The sequence below is a fragment of the Acanthochromis polyacanthus genome, chromosome 15 (assembly GCF_021347895.1).
Source record: "Acanthochromis polyacanthus isolate Apoly-LR-REF ecotype Palm Island chromosome 15, KAUST_Apoly_ChrSc, whole genome shotgun sequence".
NCBI classification, from domain to species: Eukaryota; Metazoa; Chordata; class Actinopteri; family Pomacentridae; genus Acanthochromis; species Acanthochromis polyacanthus.
Window position 1 is genome coordinate 1,395,193 of NC_067127.1, and position 21,855 is coordinate 1,417,047.

At 39.7% G+C, this 21,855-nt stretch overlaps 1 protein-coding gene across 1 annotated transcript in view; it reads right to left on the bottom strand.

Annotated features, from left to right (window-relative positions):
• The window catches only part of mrps5 (mitochondrial ribosomal protein S5), a 37,989-nt gene that overhangs the window by 13,940 nt on the left and 2,194 nt on the right, over window positions 1–21,855 (bottom strand). Inside the window, exons 3-6 of the mRNA XM_022189639.2 lie at window positions 16,247–16,372; window positions 15,430–15,543; window positions 13,693–13,812; window positions 8,786–8,820 (exon numbers count right to left, since the gene is read on the bottom strand). Coding sequence (XP_022045331.2) covers window positions 8,786–8,820; window positions 13,693–13,812; window positions 15,430–15,543; window positions 16,247–16,372 — 395 coding nt within the window. The remainder of the gene's footprint in view (window positions 1–8,785; window positions 8,821–13,692; window positions 13,813–15,429; window positions 15,544–16,246; window positions 16,373–21,855) is intronic.

Genomic DNA, 21,855 nt, shown 5'->3' on the forward strand with positions numbered 1-21,855 from the left:
TATTGCAACCAGAGGACATCTCGATTGCTGTTTTTGCAAATCAAAATGCAGATTTCAGGCGTCGTCTCGATGTCGAGCTCTGCACTGCAAAAACTCCAAATCTGCAAGTCTGTTTGTCGTCTTCTTAGTCTAAATGTGTCATCCCACTTGATTTAAGATAAATTCACTGAACAAGAGACATTTCAGCAGATGGAGGGACTTGTTTTAAGACAACGCATCTTAAATATCTCGTTAATCACAAAGTTACAAGGCAGAGGAGCCCCGACATGACCCGATGTGGCTTCTCTTGGCAACGCGAAGGTGCATCCGGCTGAACAATCTTGAAATAATCTTGTTTTGAGTTGAATTTTACAAGAAAACTCAAAATAGGTTTAACCCTCGTGTTTGACCCGTTTTAAAGTGTGAAAATGTGATTAAAATATTTATTTTCACAGTGAAACTTCTGATGTTCACATTTTTACATTTTTGGGAAATCTTTGAACATTTTTTTGGAGGAAAAAAACAAATGTTAAAAATGTTTCTTAAGAACATTCACAAAGAAACAAAAAAAAAATCTACCAAAATCCAGCAACATTCACTGGATTTTGGTAGATTTTTTTTTTGTTTCTTTGTGAATGTTCTTAAAGAAAATATTAGATATTTTTAGGATTTTTTTCATGATTTTTACTCATTTTTTAAAAAAAAATGTTTACAAAAAATTTCTTGCCAAATTTGGGGGATTTTTCTAAAATAAATTTTTTAAGCGAAACTTTTAAGGAATTATTGGAATTTTCTTCATGAAAGTTTTGCAATTTTTCAGAAATCTGGGGAATGTTTATACTGAATTTTTTGATTTTTTTCAGACAAGGAAACAATATTTTTCAGTGCCTGTAAATGAGAACAACAGGTGGGTTAATACATGTCAAATCAGGAGGTTACATGAAAGCGAAAATCAATTTTTGAGTGAAAAACTGCCTTTTTTTTTTTTATAGCATGTCTGGCTTATTTTAAGACACCTAAGGTTGACAATTCTGGTAAAATAGAGCTTAAAATAAGTTTTCCAGCTAATTCTAAGATCTCAATATTCTAAATATATCTTATTTCTAGAAATCTTCCCAAACCATTTTTCACTTGTTCTATTGGCAATTTTTTTCTACTGATTTCAGGGTAAAAGCTCCTTTTAATAAGTCTCTTTTCTTGTATTGAGGGGAGCATTTTGGGCCTTGTTTGTCGTCGCAGGTGAAGAAGCAGCAGTTCGGGTGGAGCAGATGGGTGGGTTTTTCTTTCCGCCGGATGAGCGACAGCACGCCGGTGGGAGGACGCTTCCACCTTCAGCTCTTATTTTCTCAATCTGTTGCTGCATGCCTCGCCCACCTGGATCCGTCTATGTGCTGCAGTGCAGGGGACGACTTTTCACCGCATGGAAGCAGAAGGCAGCATGAGAGCACCGACCTCCACCAACACTACGACGCACAGCTACACAGCAGCTCTTACACTTCACTCTGCAAACACACGGCTCAAAGACTACAGCAGCTTCAGCAGAATTAATACCCGACTACCTGCATTAAAGCTATTCAATCTGCAGCTTTGTGTCAGACTGCTACATCTACTTATTGTGTGTCTGTGTGGAAATAATGTAAACGTGGATCTGATTCCTGTGTTTGTCTAGCTCTTGGTACCAAAAGTTCTCCTCATACATTCCTGCTCTTAATGGTGAGCAATTTGCTAGTCAAACTTTCAAAAACTTTTCCTTTGAGCTTTAAAATACTATAATTTGTCCTAATGGGTTGCATTTGTACTTTTTTCTGGCACCTCTGATGGGTTGATAATGCAGCATTCACTTTGCAAAACTGGTAGAAAAGGTGGTGAGCTCTTATAATTAAGGAAAAATACGAAATGCACATTGTAGAAACAGTCTAAAAGCAATCACAGACTATTGAAAATGATATTTAAGCAAAAGTATGCAGAAAAAAGTCAAGTGAATGTTGAACTACTAGAGATCATCAGACTGCCTACATATATATTTTGTCACTTTGTTGCTCGTTTTTGTCATTTTCCTTCCATTTTGTCTCGCTTGTGTTTTCGTCTTATTTTTGTCGTTTTGTGTTTTGCTTTATTCGTTGTTTTGTGTGTCTTTTATGTTTTGTTTTTGTCTTGCTTGTGTTTGTCGACTTTTTTGGTTCGTTGTTTCTTGCTTTTGTCACTCTTTGTCTCGTTTTTGTTTAAAACTCATCCGTTTGGTTTGAGTCTCTTTTTTTTGTTTTTGTGTGGTTTGTCTCATTTTTTGTTTCAGTTTTGTCATTTTGTGTCTCCTTTTTGTCATTTTGTGTCTCAGTTTTGTCATTTTGTGTCTCGTTTTTGTAACTTTGTGTCTCGTTTTGTCCTTTTGTGTCTCGTTTGTGTCATTTTGTGTCTCCTTTTGGTCATTTTGTGTCTCCTTTTGGTCATTTTGTGTCTCGTTTTGTCATTTTGTGTCTCGTTTGTGTCATTTTGTGTCTCGTTTGTGTCATTTTGTGTCTCGTTTTGGTCTTTTGTGTCTCGTTTGTGTCATTTTGTGTCTCGTTTGTGTCATTTTGTGTCTCGTTTGTGTCGTTTTGTGTCTCGTTTGTGTCGCTTTGTGTCTGGTTTTGGTCATTTTGTGTCTGGTTTTGGTCATTTTGTGTCTCGTTTTGGTCATTTTGTGTCTCGTTTTGGTCATTTGTGTCTCGTTTTTGTCATTCCGTGTCTCGTTTTTGTCATTCCGTGTCTCGTTTTTGTCGTGTCTCGTTTTTGTCATTTTGCGTGTTATTTTTGCAATGTTTTCGTTAGGTTTTTTTGTTTGACTTTTGTCGTATTGATCATAAAGTAAAATCCTCCATGGTTCAGTTCCAGGTGACTAAATGTTGTGTTTCTTTGTAGACACTCTGTGATCTGGAAGTTGTAATGTGGAAATGATAAACTGAGGATGAATGCTGATGGTTCGTTTGTCTCCATGTTGTCTGTGCTAAAACCACTCTGCTATCACATCAACCCGTCTGTTCACTTCAGAAATGAACTCTTATATTAAAAACACATTTTCCTTCACAGCTACAGCATCATTTCAATCACCTTACAGAGATTTCTAACCTGCTGCCATCACATTTGATCAGAAAAAAGAGCAGAACTCAAAAACAGTCTGAGCCAATATGATTCGCTTTAAATGACACGACAAGCTGCCGTCTAAACGAGGTTTATTAGCAGGAAAACAATGGTCATGTCGCCTCCAGGAGTCGTGTATGAGTCACTTAAATGACTCAGAAATGCATGTTTCTGTTATTCTGTGAGTCAACAAGGCAATACACTGCAACAAATTTAAATTTCTCTTTATTTTGAGGGGGGTTTTAATGAGTTTAAGCACCTAAATGAGCACTTCTAGCCATTTCCTTCATTATAAACAGTAAAATATGTACTATTTGCACACAACTTATACATTTACAAATCACCATAATCTCATCTAACGTTGATAAACATCGTATTCCTTCACAGAATCTTCAAACCAAATGGATGAGTTTTAATGAACAGTGTGTTCCAGGGTCAACATTTATGGACACCCTGTTCTCAAATCTATTTTAACAAGCATCCGGCGCCTCTTAATTAACTTTTAAGGTTATTATGTGGCACATGGCTGCAAAATCTTATTCTTTTTTTTAATTTAATAGAAACTGAAGACCGAGAAAAACCTTATTTCTTTCACTTTTCCAGCAGGAGGATTCTATTTATTCAGCTTTCACACGTCGATGACAGAGGATGTGAACCTGTAGCAGCCTGTATAACAAATATGAGGAAGGCCTCTAAGAAATCACAAATAAAACTGCATTATTTCCTTTTATGTAATCCTACTTCAGATATTAAACCGCATCTATTTGCCTCCACTTGGCTGTTTAAACGCATCCAATCCGACTGAAAGTTCCTCCCATCCAGTCTGTTTACTTTCAACAAAACTTTCAAGGTTGTTGACTTCAGAGAGGAGAAAGGAAGAAAAAAAAAAGGCTGAAAACCGTGCTCTGACACTGACAGCGCTCCATCTCTGTTAATGAAATCACTGAGTCCTGTCCAAGCGGCTGCTGTATCTGGAGGGAGGCCATGAACATCACTTCTCTTTGCTGTTACCTCGGCTCTCCGTCATCCTCTCTTCTTCTTTTTATTTTGCCACAGACATGTTATTTAACCTGATGGGAATCTGTGAGGCTGCATCCTGTGATGCTTTTGTGTTTAGTTGTGCTTTTTCATGTGATGATTCTGCAAAAGATGTGAATATTTTCTGTCAGTGTAAACATCATATAGATTTAATGAAGGACCTGTCTGTCAATGAGAAATAAGATCATTTTTAAAGCTACTTAAAGGAAAACTGAACAGAAAAGCTGCATGGTAAGTTCTTCTGTGGTGCTTACAGGAAATGGAAATTATTGTATTTAAGGCAACAAAAACGCTTTTATACCACAAAATAAAGCATCAAAGAAAGTTTAGTTTTACAACCACTTCCAAAATTTAATGATCTTATTGGCAATTGTATCATAAAGTTGCACAGAATATTCTGACTTTTTGAGGAATAAAAGAGTTTAGAAGAGTATTAACCCTCGCCTCGTCCTGCAGGTCAAATTGCCCCTTTTTAAAGTTTGAAAATGTGGGAAAAAATACATATTTTCACAGTGAAAAGTTCCAGATTTAACATTTTTTGGGAAATTTTTGAACCTTTTTTGGTGAAAAAAAAAATGTTAAAAAAAATGTTTCCTTAAGAACATTCAGAAAATAATCATCCAAAATCCAGCAACATTCGCTCATATCCACTGATATACATGGAATCACTTTAGATATTTTTAGGATTTTTTTTGAAAATTTTTACTCATTTTTTAAAAAATATTTACAATTTTATTTAAAACATTTTTATTTCTTGAAAAATTTGGGGACTTTAAAAAAATATATATTTTAAGGGAAACTTCTTAGGATTTTTTTTCCTGAAGATTTTGCAAATTTTTATAAATTTGGAGAATTTTTTTGTTGAATTTTTGGATTTTTTTTCAAACAAGGGAACAATATTTTTTGGTGCCTGTAAATGAGGATAACGGGAGGGTTATTAGCTGCTAATTTCTGCAGATAATTTCCCAGATCAACCCTTATTGCATTAAATATTCTAATAACAGCACTAACTTTCCTGTCAACAGCACACAGGAGGAGGAGTTGCCTTCATGTTTACAGTCTTCTCTCTACTTTCTTCTCACCTTCCGACTTCCTAACTCACTTTCACAACTTTTCCTCCCCCTCACTCCTCTTTCTCTTCCACTCTTCCTCCTCCCCTCCTCTTCCTCCTCCTCCTCCTACTAGATGTGCTCACTAATGGCATGCCAGCATCATCGTCCTTGGGAGACAAGCCTTTTATTCCAGTAAGCCTCTTTCATTTCATTAGGCCTGAATTTATAGTGGTGTACACACACACTCTATTACTCTCTCTCTCTCTCTCTCTCTCTCTCTCACACACACACACACACACACACACACACACACAGAAAGCGATGGCACCATAAAAGCGTCCGTCGGTTTCCAGGGGGAAGTCTAATGTCTGTGACACCACTTTTATTCATGCAGGCAGGAGTGCTGGGGAAGACTACCAATGTGACACACACACCACCTAATTGTGTGTGTGTGTGTGTGTGTGTGTGTGTGTGTGTGTGTGTGTGTGTGTGTGTGTGTGTGTGTGTGTGTGTGTGTGTGTGTGTGTGTGAGAGAGAGAGAGAGAGAGACGTATAAATACACAAACGTTGTACAAGCTGGCAGATTTAGACAATAAAAAAGAAAGAAAAGACGCACATATACGTTCCGTCTCTGGATGAGGCTCAGATGAACTGGACATAAATGAAAACTGGACCTCTACCGTGCAGGAATGATGCATGCACCGATCTCCTTATGAGATAATGTGTGTGTGACCTTGTGGCTCCGGTCCATTAGTGCTAATTGAATGAAGGGAAGATCCAACATGACAGACAGAAAATCTAAATGAACTGTCCATTCAAAGCTTCTCATCTCTCTCTCTTCTATACACACCGCTTCAGGACTCGTGATTTATTTACGTCAAACACCAGCTTGACTTTACACTGTTTGGCCTCGGGGGGTGCTAAAGCAGTGAGGCTGACATTCAGTGCTTCAGGGCAGCTATCCTTACTCATCTAAACTGCATCCATGTGCACACGCCACGCTGGATCTTCAACTATTCTGAGATTCCTGGAAACAGTTTCCTCGCTGCGAGCCGCTCTGCAGCAGTATTCTGTACAGTCAGACTGAGTCAGAGGAGGCACAAAAGACTTTCCTAGACTTCCCCGAACATTTTTTGTACTCTCAGTACAGTAGAGGCTGAATGAGTCGCATGCAGCTGCTTCTCCAGTGAGTTTAAAGTCCCAGGAAAAGACTGCAGTTGGCGATGGTGCAGGAGGAGTTTACAAAGTCGTTTTTCAGCTTGAGTTCTCCACCTGCTGCAACTAGAAGCTCACATCTTACAGAGAGCAGAACAAAGACCGACATCACCAGCAGCAGCCCAAGACGATGGAGTCGACCCATGTGACGAGAGATTCACCAGAAAGGTTTTAAGAACCACAAGCTGACCTGCAGGTTAGGAAACACGGAGCAGGATGGTCTGGAGCTAGCTGGCATCTCTTAGCGTCTACAGAGCCAATTTTCAAGCAAGAAACCATCAGCTGTACATTACTGCAGGGTTCTCGCCAGCGCATTTCAGCATAACGGCCCGTTACGCTGTCATAACGACCCGTTACACTGTCTTAACGGCCCGTTACACTCAGTTTAAAAGATTACGCTGTGATTAGTGCCGCTACGCCAGCGCATTTCAAAGATTACGCTGTTGTTATGAGAGTGTGTGGCTCCGTCATGAGAGTGGGAGAGAGAGCAGCGTGCGTGTGTGGGAGAGAGGGGGAGAGCTAGTGAGAGAGACGGGCAGTCGGTGCAGTCGGAGGAGGAGAGAAGGTGTGTAGTTGCTGGGTTGGTCTTACTGTGCGGTTCAGCCACTGTTTATAGACAATAAAGGCTGCAGTGTTCTTCGATGCGGCTGGGCTCCTGTGTCTTTGCCTCTACGGCTGCTGATGAAGTGAAGGGGGTTTACCCCGGGCTTCCTGACCACGGTCGGGGGCCGAACAGGAAGGGTTAACGCTGTGATTAGGGCCGCTGCGCAGTTATTTTGACGGATAACGCCATGTGCGTTTGTTTTTATCGACTGGGTGCCTATCTAGGTTAATTTATGTCTCCCCACCTCAGCCGTACTTTGCTGTCGATTGACCAGTTCCCGTCTATTGCGCATGCGCACATGCACGTTCCCGTCTATTGCGCGCGCACGTGCAGGAGGACCTGCCGTTACGCTGAAAAAAAAATCCTGGCGAGAACTCTGCACCGTTCAAAAAGCAACACGATGAAGAGCAAAGGTTTGGATGTAGAGAGTTGCAAACTGTTCCACTATGTAGTAATAAAGCAGCAAAACAATTAACTCCATGACGAGGTAAAGAGAAACATCATTATCTAAATTAAAAACAATAAAACTAAACGAATATGACAATTTGATGACACTGTATCATGTTTGTGCAAAGCATGATATTGTTTAGTAAAGATTTAAGGCTTTTTTAAATATCTGAGCTGTTTTTAGTGTCGCTGTTGACGAACATTTATGAATGCGTGTACAACATGACATCAGAACGTTCAGAGAGTGAGCCTGTAAGAATCGAAAACCATAAACCAAACTGGCTCTGTGATTGGAATCACATTGAACAGAGTGGAGGATGAGGTGGAGAGACGGGCACTGAGCAAGATGGAGGCCATTCTGACCAACATGGATCATCCACTTCACATCTGTCTGAATGAACAAGGAAACATCAGTGGACGGCTCCTATCCCTGCGCTGCAAGACCGAAAGATTTAGGAAATCTTTCTTGCCATCAGCAGTCAGGCTATTCAATTCAAAATTAAACAGATAAGAACCCTGACAACTGAATTTCCCTTCAGGGATGAATAAAGTGATTCTATTCCATTCTAGAACAGATTTAAATTTGACCACCATCACTGTTAAAGCAGAGTCTTCATGCAGTCAGAACTCCCAGCCCTTCTGCAGTGTTTGTAACGCCACATGGAAGTCCCGTCATGTAAACACGTCGAGTCCCACCTACTAAATATTCTGATCTGTGACAAAAAAAGCGACCCATCAACCTGAAGGACGACATCACAGGGAGCCATATCAGGGTGGGAGCAGAGATTGTGTTGCTGTCACCATAAAACCTGAGCAGAATCAGCAGGCTGTGACCAGATTCCAGCTCAGTGGAGCAAACACACGAGTCACGGTGCCACGGTTCAGGACGATTCTCTGGAAAATTTCAACAGAACTCTGCCTCGACTTGTCTGAACCTGAATGAACACCTACATGAGTGTTGAATAAAACAGCACGCACGCATCAAGTGACCCGATGGATCACGTCTAGTCATGGAAACTCTTGCGGTGTGAAAATGGCCATTTCTTCACTTTATGGAAGCTGCAGACCCTCTAGTGATGACTCTACATAAAAACTGGCTCATCCTGCCTCACACAGACACCGATGTTGATTTTCTGCTTTACTTTACAGTCCGTGGAGAAACGGGCAGTGGTAAGAAAACCTTCTCTAACACGGGTTCTGTTGTTGTTATTGTGGAGGCACATGGTCTCCTGATTCATGACAGCTACATGTTTCAGTCTGACAACTTTCTGATTGCTAACTGTGCATTTACATTTGATCAGACTCTCTAAATAAGGAGACAAAGGACGCTTACCTCAATGACACGACAGTCAAAGTCCTTATAGGTTTCTGTGGATAAGAGAAGAATAATTCAGATAAAAAGGCTTGAACATATTAATACATGGAGGCACACACACACACACACACTGTAAACAGATTAAACCAGGCTCCTGCTAGCGTAACAAATACCCAGAAGGCCTTGCAGCAGCGTAACGAGCCTGCACTTTGTGTTGTCAGTGACCTCTGAAGGATGCTACCGTCCCAGCAGCAGCCTGTTCACTTCTAACCAATTAACAACAAACAAAGGAGAGCCGGCTCCAAGGAGAAGGCGCAGAAACACACTCATCCACATCTCTCACCCGGGACATTAGCCCGCCATCTGTAAGAAAGCAAACCTGATCAGAGACGAGCGGCCCCAGTTACAGCTCTGTGCACATCACACTCACCGGGCCCCGAGTGGATTCATGTGCGAGCGAACACATGAATCCAGTCGTTGGAGCATGGAGGAGGCAGTGCAGGAGCGCAATTCATGGTGTGAGGGAGCTTGTTAGCGTTGAGGAAAAGAGAGGAAATATCAAGAGGAAATGAAAGAGAAGAAGCACAAGAAGACGGAGCAAGGAGTAACTACAGCGCCTCGTTTGAGGTAAACAAGCTCGACTCAGTCCCAGCAAAGACCGAGGTTTAAACAGGTAATGAGACTGGAGGCCAGCAGCTGCATCGGTGAATCAGCTGGAATTAGCCGGCAGCGGTCCTCTGGGTTTGTAATAAAGAGCTGATTAGGCAGGAGTCGCGCCACCGTGAGCTTCAGAGGCTGTTTACAATAAAATACTAAATCCAACCTTCAGCCCAGAGCCCTCATGTGAGCTCTGCTGTTACAGGAGGCAACGCATGAGAGGAAAAGTTCTTTTAACTTCCACTCAAACGTGACATTTTATATGCCGACACTGAAAGTCTCACAATTACACCGCAGCAGCTCTTTACCGTCCCTGAAGGGCGGCGTGTTGTGAAGGCGTCGGACTTTTAAGAAGCAGAAGAACAGGAAGAAGACGACGCAGATACACTGACATGTGATAACAGGAAGCATGAACACCCCACACTCTGATCAGCAAAAAAAGGGCATGTAATGGATTAATAAAGCGACAGCAAGAAGGCGGGAGATAGAGATAAGCTCCCCGTCATATTAAAGTGACTTCAGACAGAGAGCTGGGGTTAGATGGAGTTCAGATCATGTCACTGAATGATCACGTGATGAACTGTGTCAGAAAAATGGAATCCCATAACGTGCCCTCGTCTGTGTGCGGTATGTTACTGTGTAGGTACATGTCCACTAGATCGCACATCCCGTTCATTGTCTCTGTGAAACGTGCCCTGTTGCATGCTGGTCCGGTTGCGGTGCATTTGGAGCTGCGAGCCGGTGCGTCTCCCTGCAGCTCATTTGCATAAAGTAGACTCGACTTCTACTTTATGCAAATTCGATGCAGTATGCGGAACTCCGACCAAATCTGCAGCAGCTGAATCTGTCCTCGTTTTAGTTCACTGACGGCTAGTTTAGACGTCCGACCAAAGTTTTGCGACGTGTTGGACCTCCACACACCGCGTCAAATTTACATAATTTAGGAGTGTTTTATGCAAATGAGCTACAGGGAGACGCAGCGGACCAGCATCAATGAACGGGATGTGAGACATTTCCAGATCTAGTGGACACGTTCCTTCAGAGCAGAGCTAGTTCTGGGTGCCAGATGCAGGTTTCAGAAGCTTTACTTCAAAACTCCAGCTGCAAGAGTTAAACAAAAAAAAAAACAACACAACAAGAGTGCACGGGGATCTGGATTCTATACAGAATTCATGGTGAAAAATTTAAATAACTTTGTGTTAAAATGCCTACGGCACTGAAATATTCCTTTTTGTTTCAGAACTTGCTGCTCAAACAACCTTCACAGAGGCGAATGTTAGCTTGTTTAGGCTAACCAGACAAAGCACACCATGTCACTGTAAAATAATACATTTCAATAAAAACTGCATGTTATTAAGCTGAAGTAGTTTTCTTTTTTTGTTCAGTCAGAGTGCACATTTTGAATATTATTGTTTACTTTATGTCTGCAGGCATAATAATGTTAATTCCTCTGCAGGAGACACTTCTTGTTCTGTGCAATTAGCTGGGAAGAAAAGTGCATTTGTAATTACAATCATTTTACAGCTATTTGCTGAAAAAAAAGGGAAAATTTACATAATGGAGTTAGGAGAAAAGCCATGAGGCTGAAGTTATTGTTCACGTTCAGCTCTCCATCCAGTCGGTACGAGACATTTTATTCTGCTGAACCTGGAGCCCTGTGTTTCTGTACAGTATGGTGTCCAAATAACACGCTCATTTAAGCTTCTTTGTCTTCGTTTCCAAGAACAGAGATGACGACAGACAGCGAGGCCGAGGACTGAGAAACAGAGGAGGCGAAGTGAAAAGGAATAAAAGAGAGAAAAATGGGTTAAGAGAAGGAAGAAGAGAAAGACTGAGGACAAGAATGGACGAGGAAGTGGAAGATAAAGAGTTGTTAGTAGAAAAGACACAGAAAGGAAGAGAAAGGGAAAAGAATCTGAAGAGAAGGAGGACAAAGTGTGAACAGGGAGGGAGTAGAGAAAGCAAAAAGAGAAGAGAGACAGAGAGATGTCTTTCTAAATTAGGAAAGCGTCCCACTTGAGGCTTCAGTAAATCCTCGTCTTCATCAGTCCTAACGGGCCTCCACCTGTCACTCTCTCACACAGCAGCACGTCCACATCACTCCTCCACTGCCTCATCCAGCTCTACACTCATCATTATGTCTCTCCATGCCACTCAGTGTGGAGGTCTGTGAGTGCACCGTCCCTCTGAGGCCTGCTGTGTCATGATCTACACTCAGCGTTGCTTTTCCGGGCCGCACCGAACACAGACTTACAGCTCTGCATCCGTGAAGGTCGGTCCTGGCTGCTTGTGTTCTGAATTGTTGACCGCAGAAACGAAAAGACGCAGGTAAAGTAAAGCTTATTGAATCTTCTGTTATTAAAACTCTGAACCACCAGACTCACAGGGAGGTTTGAAACACGCAGGAATTACACCATTTATCAAAAACAGAAAGAAGGATTTGATTTTCAACTTTCTGCTGTTCCTTGAACTCATCATCAGCGATCTTATGTCATATTTCATCAAAATCGCTTTATTCCGTACGCCTGCTTAAAAATTTGCCAAAAAAATAAACAGTTTGCAGTGACAAGATTCTGCAAAAAACAAAAAATTCTGCAATCCCCGACACAAACATGAAGCCATTAACGATTCAGCTGCGACCTTTAGTCATTTGACAAAAATTCTGGGCCTTTTTAGGCAAATCAGGCTAAACTGACAGCTGTGTTCACACAAATGCAAAATGGAAATGTGTGCAGTATTAGTGTAATATAGTAGGTAGGTACTGCAAACACCTGTGTAAACTTGAAAAAATGTTATGCGAGCTAATTATGGGTGTTTCTGAACTTTTGTAAAATAAATAACCAAAGAATACTTTCTGTTTTTTCATGATTTATGGCAATAAAACTTCATCATACAGCACTGAAGATGACTGTGAGTTGTTTCTGTATGTACACTGCAAAAGCTCAAAAGCTTACCAAGTCTGTTTGTCCTATTTTTAGTCTAAATGTCTCATCCCACTGGATTTAAGGTAAATTCACCTAGCAACAGACATTTCAGCAAGATGGAGGGACTTTTTATGAGATAACGAATCTTAAATATGTTGTTCAGTCAAATAATCTTTAAATTATCTTGTTTTGAGTTGAATTTTACAAGAAAACTCAAAATAAGTTTAACCCTCGTCTCATCCTGCGGGTCAAATTGACCCGTTTTAAAGTTTGAAAATGTGGACAAAATAGATATTTCCACACTGAAACTTCTGATGTCCACATTTTCAACATTTGTTGGGAAATCTTTGAACATTTCTTAGTGGAAAAAAGAAATGTTAAAAATGATTCTTTAAGAACATTCACAAAAAATCAACCAAAATCCAGCGAATTTCGCTGGATTTTGGTTGATTTTTTGTGAATGTTCTTAAAGAAAATATTAGAAGTTTTACTGATATACATGGAATCACCTTAGATATTTTTAGGATTTTTTAAAAGATTTTTTCCAAATTTTTAAAAACATATTTACAAGAATTTTCTTGCCAAATTTGGGAGATTTTTTTTTTAAATAAAACTTTTAAGGGAAACTTTTACTTGGAATTTTCTTCCTAAAGGTTTTGCAAATTTTCAGACATTTGGGGAATTTTTTTTGCTGAGTTTTTGGATTTTTTTCACACAAGGAAACAATATCTTTTGGTGCCTGTAAATGAAGACAGCAGGAGGTTACATGAAAGCAAACATCTATTTTTGAGTGAAAGACTGCTGCTTTTTTTTAGCATGTCTGGCTCATTTTAAGACACCTAAGTTTGACAATCCTGGTAAAATAGAGCTTAAAATAAGTTTCCCAGCTAATGTTAAGATCTCAATATTCTAAATATCACCTCTTATTTCAAGAAATCTTACCAAGTCATTTTCACTTGTTCTATTGGCAGATTTTTTTCACTTATTTCAAGGTAAAAGTTCCTTGAAATGAGTTTTTTTTTCTTATTTTGAGAGGGGCATTTTTTCCAGTGCAGTCATGGATGTGTTGCTTCCATAGAGGTGCAGGATTTTATATCGCAGTACAAAAAGAGCCCACAGTGAGTAAAAACACAACAGGAACCAAGCAAATGCCCTGAAACTGATTGGAGTTCAGAGGGGGTAAAAACACGGCTGAGGGTCACTGCCTTAGATTGGTGTCATGAATTTTTCAAAGCTCTCGGGTTGTTTTAAAGGTCTTTTCACTTGTTTCAATCTTTGAAAAGACTGGACGCTTCAGTCACCCGTTTCAAAGGTTTTCTGCATCATGTGGGGGGTTTGCTTTACCTCCGTTGGGTCCGGGGTCGGGCGACCCCAGACTGATGCCTCCCCAGGAGTTTCCCGTCCAGCCTCTCTCCCTCTTCACCCTCTTCTTCATCCTCATCTCCCACTCATCCCTCTTACGCACTGCAGAGAGACACAACCGGCAAAACTTTTACAGCCGACGACTGGGAGGAGCGCGACGTGACGAACCTCAAAGGTGCCATTAGTCATCGTCACATTATCTGAGCAGTTACTGCCAACAGAGGGGATCACAGTGGAGACAAATTGGCAGCTTCGGTCTCACACCAGCGGCGGCTCTGTTTCTCAAAATTAAGACCTCATTTCTCCTGCCGCTTTCTTCCTGGTGGCTCATGAAAAGACAGCTTCTTTTGCTGTGTGATAATTCCTCCTCAGCTTACACTGCAAAAACTCAAAATCTGACCAAGTCTGTTTGTCTTAGTCTAAATGTCTCATCCCACTGGATTTAAGATAAATTCACTGAACAAGAGACATTTCGGCAGGAGGAGGGACTTGTTTTAAGACAATGCATCTTAAATATCTTGTTCAGTCAAACAATATTGAAATTATCTTGTTTTGAGTTGAATTTAACAAGAAAACTCAAAATAAGTTTAACCCTCGTGTCGTCCTGCGGGTCAAATTGACCCGTTTTAAGGTTTGGAAATGTGATTAAAATATTTATTTTCACAGTGAAACTTCTGATGTTCACATTTTTAGCATTTTTGGGAAATCTCTGAACATTTTTTTTAGAGGAAAAAAACAAATGTTAAAAATGTTTCTTAAGAACATTCACAAAGAAACGAAAAAAATCAACCAAAATCCAATGAACTTCAAAAAAAAAGAAAGAAACGGCCATCAAAACCTTAATATCTTGTTGAAATTATCTTGTTTTAACCCTCGCCTCGTCCTGCGGGTCAAACTGACCCGTTTTAAAGTTTGAAAATGTAGAAAAAAAAATTCACAGTGAGAAGTTCCACATTTTCAACATGTTTTGGGAATTTTTTTAACATGTTTTGATGGAATAAAAGAAATGTTCAAAAAATGTTTGTTCAGGAACATTCAGAAAAAAATCTACCAAAATTCGCTGGATTTTGATTGATTTTTTTCTGAATGTTCTTAAAGAAAACATTAGAAGTTTTACTGATAAACATGTAATCACTTTACCTATTTTCAGGGTTTTTTTGGAAGGTTTTTATTCATTTTTTGAAAATGTTTCACGTTAAATTTGGTGGGTTTTTTAAAAAATAAAACTTGTACGGGAAACTGGAGAATTTTTTGCTGAAGATTTTGCAAATTTTTATAAATTCGTGGATTTTTTTTGCTGAATTTTTGTATTTTTTTAGACAAGGAAACAATATTTTTTGGTGCTGTAAATGAGGACAACAGGAGGATTAGGACATCTAAGCTTGACAATCCTGGTAAAATAGAGCTTCAAATAAGTTTCCCTGCTAATTTTAAGATCTCAATATTCTAAATATCAGAACTTATTTCAAGAAATCTTACCAAGACATTCTTCACGTGTTCTATTGGCAGATTTTTTCACTTACTTCAAGGTACAAGTTCCTTGAAATAAGCTTTTTTTCCCCAGTGCTGCTGCAGACCGACTGCCAGGTGTGATGTCTGAGCAGTCGTGCATGTTTCTGCCGCTACAGCAGCACTATATCACCACTAGTTGTGTAACTTAAGCTCGTTTTGTTGCGGTGCCGGTCCAGATGAACGTTAAGTGCGCTTGTCGGTGTATACCTTGCTCAGCTTGGATCTCCTGCTGCTCGGCGTCGCCTCTTCGACTCATATTCTGCACAGTGCCGTCCTTCACCACGGGACTGTTCAGACCAGGCCACAGAAAACCACCACGACCTGCCAGACGGAAGAAAAAAGAAGAAGACCTCAGTTATAGGAACAGACAAGAGAAAGGAGAGGAGAAGAAACACACTGAACGGTTTTATTTTTACGTACTGATGCTGAGAGCTGTTTTTTTTTTTTAACAAAAAACGTGCTTCAACTTTAAATGAAACAATGAGAAATGAAGTGAGGCATGCAGACAGTCTATCAGTAATCCATGGGTTTTGCTAACAGCTAAAGTACTCGTCTTAAACACTGTGATTGAAAATGGGCAGAGCTGGAAGTGGTTTGTGCACAAACGGCCTCCTATTAATTACTTGAATTGAGCTGCATGGTTGATTTGCAGCCCTCTAACAAATACATTACAGGCATTTTAAAGCTGTTCTCCAAAGATTAAAGACTTTCCACCAACGCAGACGGATGAGGTGAACGAGTGACATTTATTTAAAGGGAAAAGCAAAGAGGAAGGCCGACGAGACACAAAAGTGATTAAAACAAGCCAAAGACAGGACGGACAGAGTGAATGAAGGGAAATTCCCCTCCTCCTCCCAGCAGAGAGCATGAAAAATTCATCAACACAAAGCAGTGAATATTCCAGCGAGTCCAGTCTTTCCTCGGCTTGTTAGCAGCAAACTGTGAGAGGAGGAGAAATTTTCCCGTTTGGAAGGAACGGAAAAAGGCACACAGAATATTTTAGGAGTTTCCGGATCCCACACACCTTCTCCGATGATCTGTCCTCGGTTCAGGTCTCTTTTGATTTTACGTTTGGTTCGTTTCCCTCGACCTTTTCTGCCTCCGGCACCGGACTCGGCCAGCACACCTTTCCACAGCTCCTCTGCCGTCACTGTGAACATCACACATAAATTTAAAAAAAACATGAACAAACAGCCCTAAAGATGTGTCAAACTAATATTTTTTCATTTTGTTACAGCTCCAAAAACAGAAAACAAACAGGGACCGACTCACTGCTGAACACACAACAGATGGAGTTCAGTTTAGAGACTTAACTTTTATTTTATGCACATTTTTACATTTTGTACCTCTACTTTTCTACCTGTTTATCTTATGTATTAATTTCTTAGACTTGGCATGGGAGCAACTGTAATGTAAGAAGCTTCTCCTCTGGGATCAATAAAGCATCTCTGAAAAGTAAACCTCCTTTATGAAGTCACTCTGTGTCATCGGTCCAGAATAGGCAGAGGTGTTTAACTTTTTCTTGCTTTTAGCTTCCATTTAGGATGAATCCAGTTTATTCTTTGGAACCTGGCACATTCCTGTTATTGTGGCTTGGTGACGTTTTGGTTTGACCAACTTTGCGTTCTTTAATTCTACTGGCGAAAAAGAGAGTCACACAAAACAAAAACCCATGCAGGTTTTCAAAAAAAATTAAAAATTATACTACAGGAACCATTGGAAATATTTCTTTTGGAGTCTAACTGTCAGTAAACAAAGAAACTAGCTTCTTGGGACGGCCATTTAACAAACAGAATTAGTGATCTAGGTTAATACACTGGGGAAAAAAACCTTCTCAAAACAAGAAAAAAAAAAGCTTATTTCAAAGAAATTTTACCTTGAAATAAGTGAAAAAAATTTGCCAATAAGTGAAAAATGGCTCGGTAAGATTTCTTGAAATATGATTTTAGAATAATGAGATCTTAAACTTAGCTGAGGAAACTTATTTTATACTTTATTTTACCAGGATTGTCACATTCAGGTGTCTTAATCTTCCTCTTGTTCTCATTTACGGCACCAAAAAATATTGTTTCCTAGTCTGAAAAAAAAAACCAAAACCTCAGCAAAAAATTCCCCAAATTTATAATAAATTTGCAAAATCTTCAGGAAGAAAATTCCCTCAAAAGTTTTATTAAAAAAAAAATCCTCAAATTTGTCAAGAAATAAAAATTCAAAAAACTAAAAAAAATTTGTAAATATTTTCAAAAAATGAATAAAAATCTTCCAAAAAATCCTAAAAATATCTAAAGTGATTCCATATATATCAGTAAAATTTCTAATATTTTCTTTCAGAACATTCAGAAAAAAATCAACCAAAATCCAGCGAATTTCGCTGGATTTTGGTTGATTTTTTTTTCTGAATGTTCTGAAAGAAACATTTTTAACATTTCTTTTTTTTACATTAAAAAATGTTCAAAAATTTTCCAAAAAATTTTGAAAATGTGGAAGTTTTCAGTGTGAAATATATATTTTCCCCACATTTTAAACTTTAAAACACATCAATTTCACCTGCAGGACGACACGAGGGTTAAAACAAGACAATTTCAAGATAGTTTGACTTAAGATATTTAAGATGCATCGTCTTAAAACAAGTCCCTCCATCTGCTGAAATGTCTCTTGTTTGTTTTATTTAGTGAATTTATCTTAAATCAGGTGGGATGAGGCATTTTGACTAAAAGTAAGACAAACAGACTTGGTGAGATTTTGAGTTTTTGCCGTGTAAATCACAGCTCATTAGTCTGATAACCGCAGAGCTGCAACAAGAAATAGAGTAGATGAACAAAAAAAGGAAAAACAAACATTTAATGGCCCCACATTCTCAAATGTGACAATGTGACACTTTTCATACTTTAAAATAATTGTGCTATTGCAGGATTTTTGATCATTTGTCACACAAAACAAGATGAAGATGCAATAATTAGTAGCTGCAGCTAAGAGTCAACTTGAGCAGCAGCCACTGCAATGGAAATCTGCTTTAAAATGTGGATAAAATTCATCTTGTTTTGCCAACAGAACATGATAAAAAATCCTGTTTCACCTTCAAACCAGTGAGTCCAGTTTTCTCCAAGTCTGCAAACTGTTTACTTGCAAAATTATTTATCACTAATTTCACAATTCAGGGGTCCCACTAATGCAGTGTTACGATGAACGGACACCGAGGCCTGCGAGGGCCGCAAATAAAGACGGCCAACCAGTGATAAATGGAAGCGCCTCGGGAGTGTAATTAAAACACAATAAAGTCATCGTGCTGCACCTGAGGAGGATTTACAATTTAAAAAAAAGTCCAGTTTAACACAGTCCATCCGCAGATTAAGACCGGTCGTAAAACGTGAGAGAAAACTGCACAATAAAAGTAAAATAAGAACCAAATATTTAAGGAGGATTTATGACAAAGAGAGTCGGTGCAGTGTGACAGGTTGCTGGTGTTTGATTGTGTTTCCTGTGATCACGAAGCAAACTGTGAGCGAAACGCGTCGACAGGCAGAAAGCATTTAATTGTGTGAGAAACGCAAAGGCAGCGGCTGTAAATGACTGCGACTGGAATGAGACATAAAAAGAGAGACGTTTTGACAGCCTCGTGTTTACAACGCTGTCATCAGTCTGACACGTCGTCCAAACAGGCTCTGCTGGCGTCCACCTGGAGAAACCCAACGTGGACAGAAGTAAGAGGACACCTGAAGACTGCAGATGTATTCAGCGTTTTATTGTGTTATTTCTAACCAGGAGAAAACCCTACATCAGGGGTCGGCAACCTTTAACACTCAAAGAGCCATTTCCACCCGTTTCCCACAGAAAAGAAAACACCGGGAGCCGCAAAATCCTTTTGGCATTTAACATGAAGACAACACTGCATATATCGCTTTTTTACCTCTATGCCCTTGTTAATCAGTTGTGCTTAATTAATTAATTACAAAGCCTCTAATTAGATAGATTCATTTTTTTAATTGTGTCCTTCCACTAATATTTATCTTACCTGGTTAATGTCATTTTTGCTCCTGGACCTCATATGTTACATAATGTTAGCTGGAAATCAATAATTTGCGAATGTCTATTTAACTTGTAACATCTATTTATCTTAACCCTTTAAGCTGCAGTCAATTCCAGCCATTTTCAGTACAAAAAATCGCTAATATTCTATTTGTAAATAAAAAATATAATGAGAAATACAGGGAATATTGGACGGGCATCGCCAGGTGCATTTCCTTGAAAACGACCGATTCGCGGATTTTATACCGACTTCAGGACATGTTTTGGATAAAATAGTTTACTGGCTTGTGTCATCTGGATGTAAAAGGTTGGATTATGGCCGTTTTTTGTGGAATATTTTTTTCTGTGTGTAATAATGAACCCGGAAATGTGAGTCGCGCTGTGTGCGTTGAAGCCGTGTACAGAGAACGGATGGATGGATATTCGTTTTTGTCGACAAATGTGTTTTTCTCACCCGCTGTGGTAATCACATCTGAAAGTGGTTTATACCGGCGGATTCATGAGACTCTAAGCTTTCCATCGGCGTATAGTGTTTATGTAATCGCATTTGCAGCCTTCGGACATTCTTTAAATTCCTATGCAAATTAGTAGGTGTACCGCCGGCGGGACACTGAAGCTTAACGGTCACTTTTCTCCGGTAAGTCGCTGCCCTATTTTCCAAGACGACACTCCTCTGACTCTCTGACCTGCTGCCTGGATGCTGGACGTCACATCGAGCCGTGCTCTGGCCAGTAACGTCGTATTAACCTGACATATCAAAGAGTAGATACTGAGCAAGACAACTATCTGTAGTTTACCTTAGTACTCATGAGTACCCGACATAGTGCAGGACTCTGCTGTGAAGGTGGAGACGTGCAGCGGTGGTGTATTTGTGACAATAAAAAAAGAAAGAAATTTGAAGGAGCAACGGCTAGGATTTAGGAATGGTGGCCCGCTGCTGCTGAATGAATGCAGAGCAAACACTGGGATCCAAAGATCAACAGGACTCCAGATGAATACACACAGGCCGGCGAGTGTCGGAGAGTGACGGCTGGGACGCATATTTTTGACAGACAGAAAATAAGATGTTTTATTTTGAGATGTTAGGAGATCACCGTAATCTTCAAATTTAGAATTAAATTTTAAAAACTAACAACTTAAAATAAATTAAATTTTAATTAAATAAGTCTGCCTATTATTTATTTTCCAAAGTTACAGGGAGCTAGCCTAGCTGCGCTAGATAACCCACGGCAATGAATTTAATTCTCTGCCAGGGTGGGTCTAGTTACCCTCCATAAGGCTCGAGGCTGGATTCTCCTAAAACTGGCCGGACCAATCACCATGAAGTGTAGAGTCAGAAGGCGGGCGTAACGAAGTGATGACAGAAACAACCTGCGCACAATAAACAGTTATCTTTCAACTCGGCTTTGGCCACAGCCCTTAAAGATTTGAAGCTAAAATTCAACTTGAAAGATAAACAAAGGACGGCACTGAAGTGTTTCATTGAGAAGAAAGACGTATTTGGACTTATGCCGATGGGATATGGCAAATCCTTAATATACCAGTTGGCTGCGCTGGTTGGGAAGCTAATGGGACTTAGCCACAATCTGGCGCTCGAGGAACTACGTCAGCCTATTCCTTGCACTGATTGGTCGTATACCTACCCAGTTGCTGCAGAGTGATTTGATAGACAACCTTTTAGCCCGCCTCCCTCCCTGTCCAGTGTCCCCAGACCCTTGTGCCTTCAGAACATGGGTCTAGCGCGGCTAGGCTAGCAGGGAGCCGCAACAGAGGGACAAAAGAGCCGCGGGCTGCCGACCCCTGGGCTACATGGACAGAAGTAAGAGGACACCTGAAGACTGAACGAGTATTCAGCGTTTTATTGTGTCATTTCCAACCAGGAGGCGTTCATCTGCTGCTGTCACAAAGCTCTCCAGAGTATTTTCAAACTGGGCTGCAGGAATCTGCTCCCATTAGTTTCTACTATTTAAAGCAGCATTTTAATCATAAATCATTTAACCCGAACACGTTGGCGTCTACTGCAACGCTTCACAAAATGCAGTAAAACACAAAACAGGACAGAAACAAGAACATTTCCCCAAACATGACAACATAGAGCAAGACACAACAAAAGTAAAAACACAGCATCAAAAAACACATTTTAAAATATTATGTTTGTCTTTTTAATCTTATGTCTTTTGTTTTGCAGCTTGGTTTCTTGAAATGTGTTTTTTTGTTTGTTATTTAATTGTTTTTCCATTTTATTGTTCCATTTCTGTATTTTTTTTAATGTGAAATGTGTTTTGTTTGTTATTTAATCGTTTTTTCCATTTTGTTGTTCCATTTCTGTATTTTTTTAATGTGAAATGTTTGCATTTTTTTTCCGCTTTTAGGAATATTGAGTTTTATAATTTATTACCATGTTTTAGGTTTTGTTGTTGTAATTGGCACCTCTAGGTCGTTGTTTTTAATGTAATGATTCTGTTGAAATGTAAAGTCGAGGTATTTTTCTCATGTCGACTTTATTAAAACATTAAACACGAAACGTTTTTCTTTTCTTCTCATTCTTTAATCTGTATTCAGGCAGGAAACGTCTTACTGACTGAAGAACTGGTGTTACTAGACTGC